The sequence below is a fragment of the Garra rufa genome, chromosome 3 (genome assembly GCF_049309525.1).
Source record: "Garra rufa chromosome 3, GarRuf1.0, whole genome shotgun sequence".
Classification (NCBI taxonomy): domain Eukaryota; kingdom Metazoa; phylum Chordata; class Actinopteri; order Cypriniformes; family Cyprinidae; genus Garra; species Garra rufa.
The window spans coordinates 44,386,622-44,404,833 of record NC_133363.1 but is presented as its reverse complement, the minus strand read 5'-3'; the positions used below and the strand labels follow the sequence as shown (position 1 = coordinate 44,404,833).

Genomic DNA, 18,212 nt, shown 5'->3' with positions numbered 1-18,212 from the left:
TGTGTAGGTGTGTTTGTATGTATGATTTAAACACTAGCCTACTGTTCAAATGCCTGGAGTCTGTAAGATGTTTTGATTAAAAAATGTTTTATGCTCACCAAGTCTGCATTTATTTGATCAAAAATACAGTAAAACGTAATATTGTGAAATATTATTACTTATTATTAAGTTTATTTATTCCTGTGATGACAAAGCTGAATTTTTAGCAGTCATTAGCCAGTCTACAGTGTCACACGACCCTTCAGAAATCTTTCTAATATGGCTATGGGTGAGACTTCAGGTTCATTATCCACTAAAAGGAAATAACGAGAGTTATAATAATACATTAAAATAATATAGTAAGACACACTAATTAGTTGTACAGCTAAAAATAGCTCTTACGGTAAGCAAACAGGTGGTGTTGAAAACAGTTGTGCAGCTTAATATTTTCTTACATTTTCAAAAATTTTCTTTCAGGATAGAACATTCAAAAGAACAGCCATTTTGAAATAGTTACCACTTTTTAAAATAATTTTACCTTTACTAATGAATTTTAGAATGCCCTGCATTGTGACAAAATAAAGGTGTAATTAAATATACAATCATATCCTTTTTTTCTTTTTATGAGCTTGTACCTTTATTTATAATAATTATGTCATATAATAATTATATAATAATTGCTTTAATTATAATATTTGTGACTCGTACTACCAAAACTAGTCTTAAGTAGCATAGGTATATTTTTAGCAGAATGCAAAAAAAAAAAAAAAAAAGATTGATTTTTCTTTTATGCCAAAAATCATTAGGCGATTAAGATCATGTTCCATTAAGATATTTTGTAAATTTCCTACCGTAAATATTTCAAAACTTAATTTTTGATTAGTAACATGTCTTGCTAAGAACTTAATTTGGACAACTTTAAAGGCAATTTTCTCAATATTTTGATTATTTTGCACCCTCAGATGTCAGATTTTCAAATAGTTGTATCTCAGCCAAATATTGTCCTATCCTAACAAACCTTCAAGTGAACTCTTATGATTGGTTTTGTGGTGCAAGGTCACATTTATAATAATAAAAAACTGAAAAAGTACTCTACAATATATGAAGTATAACGTCACATCCCATGACACTACTGAAGCAACTAGAAATTTCACGGTAAAAGCATTTCACCTCTTACATTGCAATGTGATTAAAGGCCCTATAGCAAGGACCATTCATGCCTATCCAGTGTAAAGATCCCCCATGCAATTAGACAGTCTGTGAGGAGGTATGTGGCATGGTATTGACCTAAGTAATACCAAGTAAAAGCTGTTCTCTAAGAAATAGATCTTACGTAAGAGCTCAGGTCAGATGCTGAAGAGACACAAACCGTTAAACAGTGGGAAAGACACAACAGTATATATTATATAACATATTACCAGTGTGACAAGTGTAAATTTTAATGACATTTCTTATACCATGTTTGTTTTGTCTATACATTAATATTTTATTCTGTGTTTTATACATGCCATGCTACAAACTGTACTTAGAGGATACAAAAATAACGTCTTGTTGCAAGATACACTACAATCAGAAACTACTGAGTTTGTTGTGCAACATGTGCACAATTACAAGTCTAAAATAAAAAATAAATAAATGCATGTTTGGAAATGTGTAGTACACACAGCATAAATGTGGTTATAGTAAGAAACACGTTTCAGCAACAATTTCAGCAACTCAGAATGAAAGTAGGAAGGAGACAGTGTTAAGTAAGCATGATTAAGGAAAACAGCTCTACCTTTCATAAAGCTTCAAACTAATCTGTTTTGTGCTGTTGATTTTTTTTATCTCCACAAACAATGGAATGTAATCAAACCGGTATTTGCCTATTCATCAGAACATCATATTCAAAGGTGTTTGACTAATCTCTTCAGTTTGTGAACTGGGAAACAATGACTTCGTCAATACCTTTTATATTGGGTGTTAATTTGATGAGATTTTTACATCTAAGACTAAAACTGCATAGCAGCATACCCTTCCAGAGAGTCTGACCTCTCTACATCTGTTATACAGCAGTCCAAACTGAGCACATTGATAACCTCACCATATTAATGACACATCACAGTGCCATACAAATTATATATCAATCTGATATCAGTTGTTTCATTTGCAGTTACTGCATTTTGCCTTTGTATAACTTAACCAGCCTGCCACCTATGGGTGGTCTGAGTATTTTCAGTGGATACTAAACCTAAAGTTGTAGCTACCAAGATAGCAACATTTTCACCAAGGCAGACACAGATATCAAGCAAACAGCGCGTGCGTGCGGTCAAGGTCAGGGCCGCAGTGATGATCTCGTACGTCTCTCGGGTCACAGCCTGTCTGGCCCGTAACACGTCAAGTAGGTTGTTGAGTCGCCCCTCAGTCATCCAGCGAACAATGGCCTCACGTCTTTCTTGCAGAAGTCGGCAACAGCTCCTTCCCGCAGACAGTTGACATTTAACTAGAGAAAGAGGAAGGATTAAGGCATATGATGACAGTGTAACCAGTGTGCGAATTATACCTTGACAATCGGGGGGGTCAGCTTTTTATAGTTGTTGGGTGGTCTAATTTTACTTTACTTTTAGGCAATTTTTGAAAAGTATAGAATATATAGTATATAAGTTCGTATTACAAAAAAGGTGTCTTGAACACTCACCGTGTCTATCGGTAGGAATTTTTCAGCTTAGGCTGCTGGGGCGATTGGTATGAACCATTATAGGGGTGGTCACAGATTAATTTTATATTTATATTAATTTACTATTTTTACTATGAGTAATATTTAAGATACAGATCAGTGCGAACTATTTACTACTATTTAAAAGGAAGACCCCCCCTTCATCTTGTGTTTATGTCCTTCAGGGGGGATAAAGCATTAATTATGCCCCCCCCCCCCGCTTAATTCGCACCCTGAGTGTAACCACAGAGTCAGAAACTAACACAAAGATACTATTTGTACATCATTTTTATGTTGTTCTATTATATGTGTTAGCAAAGCAAATCTGATCAATTTAGCTCCGCTTACGGAAATAAATTACATTTTAAAGCATATTGAAATAGAAACCAGTTATTTCACAATATTACTGTATTTTGATCAAATACAGTTGAAGTCAAAAGTTTACATACACCTTGAAAATTCTGCAAAATGTTTTTTTTTTAAATGACCCTTTTCAAAAGTTGTTACCTGAATGATCCACAGCTGATTCTTTTTTTTTTTTAGTGATAGTTGTTCATGAGTCCCTTCTTTGTCCTGAACAGTTAAACTGCCTGCCATTCTTTAGAAAAATCCTTCAGGTTTTTTAGCATTTGTGTATTTGAACCCTTTTCAATAATGGCTGTATGACTTTGAGATCCATCTTTTCACACTGAGGACAACGGAGGGACTCATATCCAACTATTACAAAAGGTTAAAAGACTCACTGATGCTCCAGAAGGAAAAACGCTGCATTAAGAGCCGAGGGTGAAAACTTTTGAATTTGAAGATCAGGGTAAATCTTACTTATTTTGTCTTCAGGGAAACATGTAGGTATCTTTTGTAGCAGTACTAAATGAAAAAATATGATATTTAGGCAAAATAGGAAAATATACATATATTTGTTCTGTTCAAAAGTTTACAACCTGGCTCTTAACTCTTGTTAAGGAAACTTGTGTTTCCTTCTGAGGCATCAGTAAGCATTTGAAACTTCTGTTATAGTTGCATAATAAAGCTGACTTTGATTAGTCCCTCAGATGTCCTCAGTGTGAGAAGATGGATCTCAATGCTAAAAAACCAAAGAATTTGTGGGACCTGAAGGATTTTTCTGACTGTTTAGGACAAACAAGGGATGAACAACTATCACTAAACAAAAAAACACAGTGGATCATTCAGGTAACATCACAGTATTAAGAATCAAGTGTATGTAAACTTTTTAAACAGGGACATTTTTATAAATTCAGCTATTATTTGTTTCTTGTGGACTATATGGAAACGTCTTTTATGTGAAATATCTTATTCAGATCAGTACTAAATAAAAAACAACATTAATTTTGCATGATCCCTCTTATTTTGGTAAAATAATTTACATATTGCAGATTCTGCAAGGTGTATGTAAACTTTTGACTTCAACTGTAAATGCAGCCTTAATGAGCAGAGAAGAAGAGCTCTTTTTTTCAAAAACATTAAAATCACATGAACCATTTGTATTAAAAAAAATTGCCTTCCCTTTCAGCCAGTTAGTACACCGGGACAAACCTTCTATACTACTTGCATTTAAATGAACAAAACAAGACTAATTCTGAGAAAAACAAAAACCCTCTGGGGAGGAAACACACTGGACACAGATAAGGCATGAGTGGGGCAGTCATTCAGGAAGCGAGCGAGCACAGTCCCACAGAACTGCTTACTGCGCACATGTAAAGGCACAACACAAAGAACTGATGCATTTGCTGTGTCCAGGTAGTTATGCCAACAGTGCGTACACATTATGTACACAAAGCTCCTCCAGATTTATTTAGTTAAAATACATCAGGCAATTGAGACTGACAGAGAGCAGAGCTCTTTCAGATGGATTAAAGTGCACAACAATGGCATGTTTATGTTCTTGATTCAAACTCATATGTTGGACAGGAATGGAGTGAATTAGAGGGATTCAAAAACGTATACTGTTAGGACATTCTGGAGACAGAACTAATTTCTCACCCTGGTTGGCAGCGTTGTGTTGTGGGTTACACTGAAATATCGTTGTAGGGGAAACACATGGGGACCTTGAAGATGTAGAGCTCTGTCTCTGGGGAACTCCGGGACGTCCATTAATCTGAGCGAAACCATGATCACTGCAGGAGTTATTGGATTCGACCGAACTTTTGCCAGTATCTATAAAAGACATAAGCAGGGAAAATTTAATTATAAGATTAAAAGAGTTTTATTTTAATAAAGTGATCAAATGTATACAAAATACTATTGAATGAGAGCTCACTAACCCCTACAGCATCCAATCTGAGGACAACCTCTTGTTGCCATTGGCAGAGGGGCTTTTCCTTTTGCATTCAGTGAGGACACTGGCAGAGTTTCATACTGGGGAATTACCTTGGAAGTCCAATTTTTTGTGGTACCTTTGCAGCTATTGTTCTGTTGGTGATAAAAGAAGTCAGTTTTTTATTATGAGCACACACACGGAGTTCCTGCTTAACAATACTAACATTATTATATAAAAATGAGAGAGCAGTTCATCAACAAATCAAGTAAAACCTGCTCAAATTAAATGCACCAGTTCTTACCTCTAGGTTATGTAGCTCAATAGGCAACTCCCAGGATGAGCGCATTTTACAGCTCAGTAGCCTCCTCTCCTGGTGAAACAGACAAACACACAAACACACAATTAGTCAATTATTTAAATATACATTTAAGTATACAGGACAAAAATCAACATAATGTGGAGTCCACAATCACTAGTGAAAATGCTTTCACTTTGAATTATTAAAAAAAAAAAAGATTATTTGAAATCTTTTTATTTTGTGGCCCAAAAATCTTAAATACCGGTATTTATTTTTCTTCTTAAAGGGAACCCCGGGTATTAAGACTTGTATGACTTAATAAAAAGTAAATGATATACTGAAATACGTAGTAGAAAACCCAGTAAAGATTTACGTTGTTTAAAAAATCCACATCATTTTATTCATATTTTGGACTATGGGGGGGTGCCATTATTTCAATGAAGTAAATTGGTTGCACTCGGTGGTGCTACATGTTGCTATTTTTACCGCAACACAACTCGAAATAAGCAATTCGGAAAATAAAATACTGATACGGTGCCACATTGTGCAGCTGTTTTACATTTTCAGTTGCAACAAGAAAAGCGATGCAAGTCTTCACTGCTTTCCTAGCGATAAGAAGAGGACAAAAGAATGGGAAGATGCCTGTGGGCAAATAAAACATCAAAAAGATCTGCGTCTTAGTTTTCTCCACTTTAGCCCTGATGCCTTTGAGGCTTTTTCATAGACCACAGCTACTGAAAGAGCTTACAAATGGCAGAGACAAGAAACGCTAGATACCATCCTGGTAGGATGTAAATATGCACTGCAAAAAATGCTTTTCTTACTTAGATTTTTTGTCTTGTTTCCAGCCAAAATATCAAAAAATCAAGAAGGATTTTCTATACGAGTAAAAATTATTATCTTTTTTTTTTTTTTTTTAACTTATCAAAATTAAGTGCGTTTTCGCTTGAAGCAAGCAAAATAATCTGCCAATGGGGTAAGAAAAATAATCTAGTTTTCTGTTTGAAATTAATTTTTTTGCTCACCCCATTGCAGGGCTCAAGAGTGCGACCAATTTGGTCGCACGTGCGACCTAATTTCTCAATGGTGCGACAAAAAAAAAAAAATCAAAGGTTGCACCGGTGTGACCAGCCGTTGTTCAACAACAGACACACATTAGGCCCATATCGTGGTCTAAACCAATCAGAGATAGTGAAGGGCGGATCTCGCCCCCACCCCCCTGATTGGCCGTGGTCCAGATATTCCTGTACGTGTGTGTACGTTTGAAAATGCATGTGATGCAGTCAGACAGTGGATGTAGCCGCGAATTATGAGAGAAGATGAAAAGAACGATTGACAGCTTTTTCGTTAAGAATGTTAAGTTAGGGCCTGATCCGTCCGAAAACCATAACCAATGCTCTGACACGGAGCCATCAACCTCCCAAGTTATAGCAAGCCCTGGTCCGGAGACGGCATTAGATAATGAGCCACATACGATCGAGTCCGAGCCCACTGAAATTAAAATGGGTAAAGTGTATACATTTCGAAAAGAGTGGCTTGACCAGTTTCCCTGGCTAAGATACAGTAAAGCCGATAATATACTGCACTGTATATACTGTAAAGAGTGTGGGAAGACCATGGTCAGCAGTAGTGCATTTGTGACTGGTTCTAATACATTTAGAATTGAAACGCTGAAAAAGCACAATGCATCTATAAAACACATTACATGCTGCGATAAATGCACTGCTCAAGTGTCCCCTTTCCCCGCTGCCTTTCAGCGGCAGGCAGCAGCAAACAGATCATCAGACGAGGCCGAGTCGAGATGATAATTAAGTTTAACGTTGCCTACAATGTTGCAAAAGAAGAACTTCCCTTCACTAAATTCAAGTCCGAAATAATTCTTATGAAGAAAAATTGTTTGAAGGTAAACCCGACGTACAGCATGATGTCGCGTGCGCCCAATTTATAGGAGTCATCGCAGATACATTGTATAAAAAGACGTCTGTGCAAATTGCGAACAGTGCGTACATGGCATTCCTGATCGACGGAGACAGATATCGCCACAAAGGAATGCTTCATTGTGTACGGTCGTATCTTGCGGAGAGGAAGACCGGTGAATATACTTTTTGGACACACTGAAGTCAAGCATGCTCATGCCCAAGGTAAGCCATGTCATGTCATGGAGCCTATGTCAATAATATGCCTACCGTCTCGTTACTGCATTAACCATAATAATCTTATACTTAAAAATTAAAAAATAAAAATAAATAAATAGACTGCATTATAAACTCTTGATCTGGGTAGTGGTATTATCGTTTTTGTTTGTTTAATTAGGAATTTATGCTGCCTCAAAGAAAGCATTTGCTGCTCTTGGGGACCAGTGCAGTAACTGGCTGGAGAAAATCATTGCTCTGGGTGCTGATGGTGCTGCTGTTAATTTGGGCAGCAAAGGGGGTGTCATAGCACTTCTGCAGCAAGAGGCAGGTGACCACATTGTGCCTTTCCACTGTATGCCTCACAGGTAAGACTAGAAGATAAGGTATGACTGACACCCTAAAGTCACTGTGAGTTGTTTTCATTTAAATGTAGATGTATCTTTTCAGATTGGAATTGGCAATGTTGTCAGTGCAGAGGGACAATCCAATGTTGGGGCAATTGTACGACCTTCTAATTTTAATTTGGAAGACCTACCATTTCAGCCCAAAATCAATGAGAGAGCTCAGGGTCATTGGGGCTGACTTGGGGGTAAATGTGCTGATGCCCAGTGGGGTGAAGGGGACAAGGTGGCTCCCACATGTTTCAAGGGCCCTGGAGACCTTTCTTAAACCAGGACAGTTCACTGCTGTGTACTACCATATGGACCATTTGGCAGGCTCCTCTGCCAATGCAGACATTGCAGCCAAAGCTACAAAGGCCAGTGCATTCTTTCAGAATATTCCTTTCATTTTTTTTTTTAGGAATTTAGTTCATCAGTGTTCTATGTGACAAATTTTTACTGTTGTATGAAACAGGTTAAGAAATCAATGGAAGATGCCACTTTTGTGGCCTTTTGCCATTTTATTGCAGACGTGTTCAGTGGCATTAGTAAGTTTAGCCTCCTACTTCAGATGAATGAGATCATCCTACCTCAGGTAAGGGAGATGAATGTGGGATGTGTAAATTTGAATTGTGTTTGTGGTCATCTTCAGCTGTGTTAATAATACTGCACTGTTATATCTAAACAGGCAGTTTGCGGCCTTGAAAAACTGCTGATGACTGCTGCAATGGTTGAGAGACCCAAGCCTAATGGACAACTGTCAGAGTTCCTGGCTGACATGAGGCTGCAGAGAAGGCAACAGCAGGATGAGGGTGAAATGGCAAAAATGGCGAAAATCTACAAATTCCAGGTATATGTATGGTTTTGTCTCCTAGAACAGTCCATTTTTACCAATATTTCTAATATCTAACTCACAATCTCTGTTTATGGTTTATGCAACACACAGACAATAACACTCAAAGGAGAGGCATCAAAGCTGGCAGGAGATGGTGTTGCTGCCACTAAACTTAAAAAAGTAATGGGTGCAACAATCAAATCCACTGTAAAACATCTGAAAGCAAGATTCAGTAGCCTCCTAGGCAAGTGTAGTCACCTGTCTTATAAACACATGTAGATAAGAAATATTGTTACTCATTTACTAAAATGAATTTGTTCTTAAAACAGGGGAGAGTGCTTCTGAGTCTGACACAACTAAGGCTGTCAAATGCTTCAAAATTTTCAATCATGATAGCTGGCCAGAGAACCAAGAGGACTTTGTGGACCATGGTGCTGATGACCTTGCATTTCTCTTGGATCACTTCTCCACAGTCCTGAGAAGGTAGCTGGTGGATTACTACAATATTATGTGTGCTGTTGGTAGATATTTTGTTCATGTGAACACTGATTAGCTGTGTAATCATCATTTTCAGAAATGGTGTAATAACTGAGCTTGCAAAAGAAGAGTTTGTAGGCTTGAAGCTGTTAATTGCCAGGATGTTCAAAGACAAGACCTACCTCAGCCTTTGGGAGCTCATGTTGACCAGAGAGCCCTACTGTTCAGAGTACAAGGTCAGTTTTTGTTAATGTTCTTGTAAGATTGTGTCAGTTTTGCTATCATACACACATTGTTTAAATAAATCTCTTGAATGTATTTTTTTTTCTCAGAACATCCTGCACCTTGTACATATTATGCTGGTCCTCCCTGTCTCAGCTGCAGTTTGTGAGAGAGGGTTCTCTGCACAAAAGAGGATCAAATCAGACACTAGAGCATCCCTTCATTCAGACACAGTGGAAGATCTGATAAGAATCAGTGTAGAGGGGCCAAGTCTGGAAGATTTTGATGCTAGAGAGAGTGTGGCCAGCTGGTTTAGTCAAGGCCAAAGATCAAGAAGGCCAAACTACAGGAGTTGGCCATCCGAGGGGCATGTGACTGCAATGGAGGATAGTCCATAAGACATTGAGCCATGAGATGTTCAGTTTGAAGCCCTTAATACACTTAATTTAGATTTTCTTTTTAGTTAATTTATCTTGAGATTTTTTAAGTTTAAATTTCAGCTCAGTAAAGCACTTTAAGCACCAACAGTAAGTTACCTTTCTTGTAGAATTGTGCTTCAAATAAAGAACTTTATATTGACCAGATTGTTAGTTAATCATATACAAGTCAATATTGCCTATATGGACAGCGATAAAAATAAATAAATAAATAAATAAATAAAAAAAGTGAACTTGTAAAACTGCGGTGTTAAATGTGATCCGGTTGAAAATTTGGGGGCACCTAACTTTTGTGCTGGTGCACCTAAGAAAAAAAGTTAGGCGCACCAGTGCTACCAGTGCTACCAGTGCAAAAACTTAGTCTGTAGCCCTGCATTGGCAGATTATTTTGCTTGTTCTAAGCAAAACCTCACTTAATTTTAGACTCTTTTCTTCTGAAAACAAGAAAATAATTTTTACTTGTTTTACTTGATTTAAGAATTTGTAGATATTTTGACTGGAAACAAGACAAAAAATAATAATAAAGTAAGAAAATCTTTCATGGGTCTACTACATATTTCAGTAAGAGAAATCATTTATTTTACTTCATAACAAATACTAGATTTGTAGAGCAGACTTTGGACCCCACTTAATAAATTAGCCAATACAACTATTATTCAGCTCATTAATCATTACCTTGCATGTTTTCAGATGAAGAACAGCTTCAGTGAAAGTCTGTGGATCAAACGCTGCCAAAGCTGTCCTTAAAACCACTGCACACTCTATATGAGTAAAACATAATTAGTAAACAGTAAACAGAAGATGACATCTCTAAGATTTATAATAATTCCATAACTAACCCTCAGTTGACGGTCGTTTTTGAGGATCACTGTTTAAGCATCTAATGATGAGCTGGGTGAGGGCATGATTTTGAGGAGTCATTGGTGGCAGAAGGTCAACCTCCATACCAAGCTCCAGTTTGGTCTGAAGCTGATCAATACCTGTAAGAAAACAATTGTCTTAAAGCGAATGGAAGAATAAATAAAATAAAATTCTCATCACTGAATAAGACATTTAGGTTATAAAGGGCAACATACCTTCACATGGACGCTTTCTATTCAACGTTTCCCACAGAAGAACTCCAAAACTGGAAAACCATTAAATTAATTCAACAATTTGACTCCTGCATACAGTTGAAACAATCTGAAATGGTGAGATAATGCACCTCACCTATATATGTCAGCCTCCACAGAAGGAAGAGCACCTTGCATGACTTCAGGCGACACATAAGCTAGATCTCTGTAACATAGCCCACGGCCATCAGAGGCGAGCAAGTGCATGTCTATCTCCTGACCCCAGTCACACAACTAAAATGCAACACATTTTAAAAGTCAGAAAAGTGTTAAATCAACTGCACAATATAAATATTTTAGTTTTACAGGAATTTTTGAAGCTTTGCCTAGCAATACCTTGGCACGGTACTGATGGTCGAGAAGAACATTGGTGGCTTTCAGGGCTCCGTGAGGCAGCGGAATGCCATGGAGATGAGCTAAACCTTTGAAAACATCCAAAAGCATCCGAAGACAAAGAGCCATTGAAAGCTCTGGCAACACATCTGTCTAATGAAAGCAAAAACTATAAGTCACTTTCAGATGTAGCCTCCTATAAAATGCACAGACAGACATTTCCTTTAAGTAAAAGTTACATTACTGCTGACACAATACCTGCTAAAATGCTAATTAGGGCCCGAGCCCAAAAGGGCGAAGGCCCTATTGTTCTTCTAAGGGTTCTTATTAGGGCCCGAGCCCAAAAGGGGGCGAAGGCCCTATTGTTCTTCTAAGGTTTCTTTTTTTTTTTTTTTTTTTCAACCTTCCGGGCTATTATGGGGGCCTTAACATACTCAAAAACTCTTGAAAATTTGCACACACATTGGAATCTGCCATCGTCCGGATGCCACAGAGGCTGGGACCCGGGCGTGGTTCAGGACCTCTACAGCGCCCCCTGGAACACAGTTTGAAAACTTGATGTACTGCGCACACATACTTGCACGTACTCATATGAAACTCGGTACACATATAGATCTCACTGAGCCAAACAACTTTTGTACTCTATGTCATAGGCTCCACCCAACAGGAAGTGAGATATTTAGGGCAGTGTAAAAAGCGCATGCTCTGGAATTTGATATACTCCTCCCAGGATTTCGATAGGATTGTCACCAAACTCGGCCAGCATGATCTCAAGACATTAGGGATGCAAAATTGCGAGGGAATTTTTGATATCTCGAACGGTTTGGCCGTGGCAAGGTGACAAAGTTATGGGGAGAAATGAGAAACAGGAAGTGTCTAATAACTGTTGCACACATTGCCTGATTCTGATGAAACTTCACCAGTTTGTTCGTTGTATGATGCCGATTACATAAACGTGACTATTATGAGTCAAAGTTATAGTGCCACCAACTGGCAGCAGGAAGTGTGTCATTTTCAAAATGCTTTGAAATCAGCCTCTTAATTTTACTCGATTTTCTTCAAACTTCATCAAAATAATGTAAAAACACGGCCGATGAGAATATGTAAAGGGGTCGATGATAAATCAAATGCTGTTGCCATGACAACGTGTGAAACTTTGAAATTAGATTCCTGTCTTTTCGAGGCAGATAACATGCTTAGAATTTCATGAAACTCAACACACACATTAATATTAATGATAGTTAGACACTGGCAAAAGGTCATAAATGGGTGTGGAGTAGGCACTATATAGCGCCATCTTTTGACAAAAGTTGGGGGGGTAGTTTTTCCTACAGTCACCAAACTCTGCACATATATTGTTCTCATCAATCTGGACAACTTTCTAAATCAAACCCATTAGCTACGACCAACAGGAAGCTGGCTATTTTGATTTGAATGTGGATTTTTGGAAAAATCGGGCTGTAAACAAATTTATACTCCTACTAAGAACAACGAGCTGTTCACACCAAACTTTTTTAACATGAAGAGAAGATTCTGAAGATGCTAAATTGGGAGTTGGGATATCTTGAACGGTGTTGACATGGTGATTTTTGAAAGATATAGTAAAAAAGATAACCGTAATTTTTTTATATCTTTAAAGTGTAGCATCCAAACTCTTTAAAACCTTTTTCACACAGAGATCTAATCATTCTGAGCAAGTGCTGTTAATATCATAATTATACAAGCTTCTATGAATTAAAGAAAATTAAAAAAACAAAACTCTGTGACTCTTAAAGTCTCCCTGTTGTTCAACAACAGACACACATTAGGCCCATATCGTGGTCTAAACCAATCAGAGATAGTGAAGGGCGGATACCTCAGGTAAGGGAGATGAATGTGGGATGTGTAAATTTGAATTGTGTTTGTGGTCATCTTCAGCTGTGTTAATAATACTGCAATGTTATATCTAAACAGGCAGTTTGCGGCCTTGAAAAACTGCTGATGACCACAGAGGCAATGGTTGAGAGACCCAAGCCTAATGGACAACTGTCAGAGTTCCTGGCTGACATGAGGCTGCAGAGAAGGCAACAGCAGGATGAGGGTAAAATGGCAATCTACAAATTTCAGGTATATGTATGGTTACACTCGAAGGAGAGGCATCAAAGCTTGCAGGAGATGGTGTTGCTGCCACCTGATTGTTGCATCCATTACTTAAAAAAGTAATGGATGCAACAATCAAATCCACTGTAAAACATCTGAAAGCAAGATTCAGTAGCCTCCTAGGCAAGTGTAGTCACCTGTCTTATAAACACATGTAGATAAGAAATATTGTTACACATTTACTAAAATGAATTTGTTCTTACAACAGGGGAGAGTGCTTCTGAATCTGACACAACTAAGGCTGTCAAATGCTTCAAAATTTTCAATCATGATAGCTGGCCAGAGAACCAAGAGGACTTAGTGGACCATGGTGCTGATGACCTTGCATTTCTCTTGAATCACTTCTCCACAGTCCTGAGAAGGTAGCTGGTGGATTACTACAATATTATGTGTGCTGTTGGTGGATATTTTGTTCATGTGAACACTGATTAGCTGTGTAATCATGAGCTTGCAAAAGAAGAGTTTGTAGGCTTGAAGCTGTTAATTGCCAGGATGTTCAAAGACAAGACCTACCTCAGCCTTTGGGAGCTCATGTTGACCAGAGAGCCCTACTGTTCAGAGTACAAGGTCAGTTTTTGTTAATGTTCTTGTAAGATTGTGTCAGTTTTGCTATCGTACACACATTGCTTAAATAAATCTCATGAATGTATTTTTTTTTTCTCAGAACATCCTGCACCTTGTACATATTATGCTGGTCCTCCCTGTCTTAGCTGCAGTTTGTAGGGGCCAAGTCTGGAAGATTTTGATGCTAGAGAGAGTGTGGCCAGCTGGTTTAGTCAAGGCCAAAGATCAAGAAGGCCAAACTACAGGAGTTGGCCATCTGAGGGGCATGTGACTGCAATGGAGGATAGTCCATAAGACATTGAGCCATGAGATGTTCAGTTTGAAGCCCTTAAAACACTTAATTTAGATTTTCTTTTTAGTTAATTTACCTTGAGATTTTTTAAAGTTTAAATTTCAGCTCAGTAAAGCAATTTAAGCACCAACACTTTTTCAGTAAGTTACCTTTCTTGTAGAATTGTGCTTCAAATAAAGAACTTTATATTGACCAGATTGTTAGTTAATCATTTACAAGTCAATATTGCCTATATGGACAGCGATAAAAAATAAAAATAAAAAATAAATAAATAAATAAAAAAAGCGAACTTATAAAACTGCGGTGCTAAATGTGATGCGGTTGAAAATTAAGAAAAAAAAGTTAGGCGCACAAGTGCAACCAGTGCAAAAACTTAGTCTAGAGCCCTGCATTAATAAAAAAACACTAACAATTTCAAGACAAACTTTGACAAAAAAAAAAAAACTTTGCTGTTATCTGTTCAAAACATCTGAAAATTGTACCATTTTAAGATGAGTTATATATATTGCCCCATTACAATACTCAACTTGATTTTTAAAGATATTTTGAAAGAATGGAGCGTTTATAGAGCACTTTACAGTGTATTGCTGTACACCCACATGAACTGTGTTCATGTTCATGTTAATTCACAGTACATAAACTAATGTTAAAAGATACTAATTTACCTTTAAACAATATATGAATACTTTTTTTAGCTTAATATTAATTAACATTAATAAATGCTATTTGATTATTGTTCATGTTAACTAATATAGTTAATGTTAACAAATGAAACTGGATGGCAACATTGTATATATTGTGTGTATGTGTCTGTGTGTTGATTTTAAAGTGTAACCCTTTCAATTCTGTAAACTTTAAATCCAAACTGGCAGAGGGTTACTGTGAATGCATGTGCCAACTGGGCACCGTTTTCCTAATTGATTCTTAGTTATGTAGCGCTTAAGAGTGATGTCTTATAACAGGAGTCACCAGCAAAGCAATATCCACACACAAATTGTACAGATAGGTAACGATGACATTTAAGCAGAAATGGTGGACGTAATGCAAGCAATAATAACATTTTGTTATCATCATGAATTACATGTTCTTATCATTATCATCAGAATATAGGGAAAATGTTGGAGTTGGAGTCACAGTTAGCTTTATCTGAAGTCCTTGCAGGGGGTTAGGTTTATAGCAAACTCCTCCTAGAGATTTAATGATATCAACATTATATTTGGTCAGTCTGATCTAGAGGCCTTAGAGATGTTAAATTGTGAAGATCTTGAGTTTCTGTTAAAGGGCATGTCCGTGGCGGCCTGACAAAGTTTGTTGTTTCGCCATGGACATAGAAGTTGTTAAAACTCAGCCATAAAATGTCCGATCTGCCTCAAACATCACAGGTTTGGTAAGAGTCCTGGCCTGAAGACACCTAAAGGCCAATATTCACATATTATCATAGCACCACCTGTTGGCAGCAGGATATATTATATCTTTCACTAACTCAAACATACCAAAATCAATCTGCACCAAACTTCATATGTTTGATAATAGTGCTGGCCTGAACACATCTACATGCCAATAATCAGTTATAGGCATAGCGCCACCAGCTGGCAGCAGGAAGTTTGGCACATTTAAATGACTTATGACATATTTCTCCTATATTTACTGTTTTAAAAGCATACTGCCCACCGTTTGCTGTTTTCCTAAAGCCACCGGTCGGCGGTGAGCCCGGGTGCGAGGGCCCGTTCATCGCTGCTTGCAGCTTTAATATATGTATTAGAATGCTATTCATCCACTTGCACTATTTTTAGTGTCCAGGGGATTTCCACTTTCTCCCTGTCATTAAAAGTCAACACCTTTATCTTCTAATAACAAGCACACTTCCTATTTTAGATAACAGACTCATCAGGTATGTTAACACACCTGCCTTTGACTCATTAAACCATCTTTTTAAATAATTTATTCTATTCATTGAACTTGTGTAAACTAAGTTACCTCATGCAGTAGTGAATCTAGAGATCCTTCAGTCATCCAGTCCCACACCAGCCCAACCAAAGAGTGAGTTGTGTACACACCCAATGGGACTAGAACTTGCTCAGAACAAGCCTGGACCAGCATTCCTTCTTTCTTTAACCTGTCAATCCATTTACTGATACCACACACACACACACACACACACACAAGGCACTTAAGTTTTGTTTTCCATTGTTTGCTTTGGAAATACCCTATGGGTATACATCGCACAATGCTTGTATAGATTTTACTCCTCCAAACACTTATTTAACAGTTTAGTTTGATTGTTTATTAATATTAACATTAACTATTACTATTCATTAATATTTTTATATACTTTATAAGTATTAATTGTTAATTTGCTACAATTAATAAGACATTGTTTAGACCTACATATGAATATTTACTTTGCAAAATGCAACAAATAAACGTGCAAAATTGATTATTTACATAAATGATAAGTGAAAATGCAGTTTACCTATCCTTGATTAACTTGACCGCCACTTTTTGTCCTGTCCTCCTGAAATGTCCTCGCAAACACGCACCTACACTCGTTCGGACCAAAACTACATCGCGCAAGTCTTTCTCATCAATCATCTGCAGATGACTGGCCTGAGCCATTCCTCTGGACCCAGTCGATTTCAGCCCTGCTGGGATGCTGAGAGAATTCTTGACAAGATTCATTTGCTGTCAAGAATTGAAAATGAAAGGAATCAGGAACCCGGCCCCAGATCGCGTGCTCTTGACACGTCGCTTGTTTACGTCGCCTCCTATTGGCTGTTGGGGTCACAGAAATCCCCGGCTATTTTTAACGAAGTCATGTAATCTTGACAAACAATTGCAGTTTAACTAATAATTGATTCTGAGCATGAGAGAGGGCAACATGTAAAATATGATGTGCACAAAAGTGATAGATTACTGGTCTCTTTTTTTCACACAAAAAATAGGCTATATAAATATATGCTAAATAAGCTGAATAAAAAATAAAAAAATATATATTTTTGAAATTGGAAATATATTTACTTTCAGCATTCACCTACGAAAATACACTACCAGTCAAAAGTTTTTAAAAAAGATCTCTTTTGCTCACCAAGCCTGCATTTAAGTACAGAAAAAGCTGTATTTGAAATACTGTTTTCTATTTGAATATTTATTTTCAAATATAATTTATTCCTCTGATCAAAGCTACATTTTCAACATCATTACTCCAGTCTTCAGTGTCACATGATCCTTCAGAAATCATTCCAAAATGCAGATTTTCTGTTCAAGAAACATTGATTATTATTATTATTTTTATTATCAGTATTTAAAACAGTTGAGTATGTTTTTTTTTTTTTTTTCAGGATTCCTTGATAAATAGAAAGATCCAAAGATCAGCATTTATCTGAAATAAAAAGCTTGGAGAGGAAGGAAAATAGAAATTAATACTTTTATTTTGCAAGGATGCTTTAAATTGTTCAAAAGTGATAATAAAGGCATTTATAATATTACAAAAGATTTCTATTTCAGATAAATGCTGTTCTTCTGAACTCTCTATTGATCAAAGAAACCTAAAAAAATTCTACTCAGCTGTTTTCAACATAATAATAATAAATGTTATTTTAAATAGTAAAAATATTTCAACATTTTACATTTTTTTCTGTACTTTGGATTAAATGAAGTATATATATATATAGTTTTTTAATAGTACATTGTAAAGTATGTTTTGTTTTTTCTTCAAATGTGACATGCTAATGTTTATTTTATTGTAATCAAATAATTAATTAATTTTATTATTTATTAAATATATGGAGGGCAAAATTTATATCTCAGGAACACATTGATTATAGGGCCATCTAAGGGTCAAGTGTCATTGGTTTGGTTTATGAAGTCATTTTAATAAACACTAACAACTTCACAATGAAGGACATCACTTCTTTTTGAGTAATCCTCACTTCTTCTTTTTTCCCTTGGCTAATTTCTCTTCAAAGTAATGACCACATTATTAACATCAAAGTAGATTACCTATACAAAACAACTATAAAAGGAAGACAACAAGGCA

At 36.7% G+C, this 18,212-nt stretch overlaps 1 protein-coding gene across 1 annotated transcript; it reads right to left on the bottom strand.

Annotated features, from left to right (window-relative positions):
- Positions 1-1,456: 1,456 nt before the first annotated feature.
- LOC141332387 (receptor-interacting serine/threonine-protein kinase 2) lies at positions 1,457-16,848 on the bottom strand. Its single transcript, XM_073837528.1, has 11 exons — positions 16,650-16,848; positions 16,154-16,307; positions 11,185-11,334; positions 10,946-11,082; positions 10,813-10,862; positions 10,576-10,716; positions 10,412-10,497; positions 5,254-5,322; positions 4,957-5,104; positions 4,676-4,849; positions 1,457-2,461 (listed from the first exon to the last, which is right to left on the bottom strand). Exons 1-11 carry the CDS (start codon positions 16,790-16,792, stop codon positions 2,157-2,159), a joined length of 1,557 nt encoding a protein of 518 aa, XP_073693629.1. The 5' UTR covers positions 16,793-16,848; the 3' UTR covers positions 1,457-2,156.
- Positions 16,849-18,212: the final 1,364 nt, after the last annotated feature.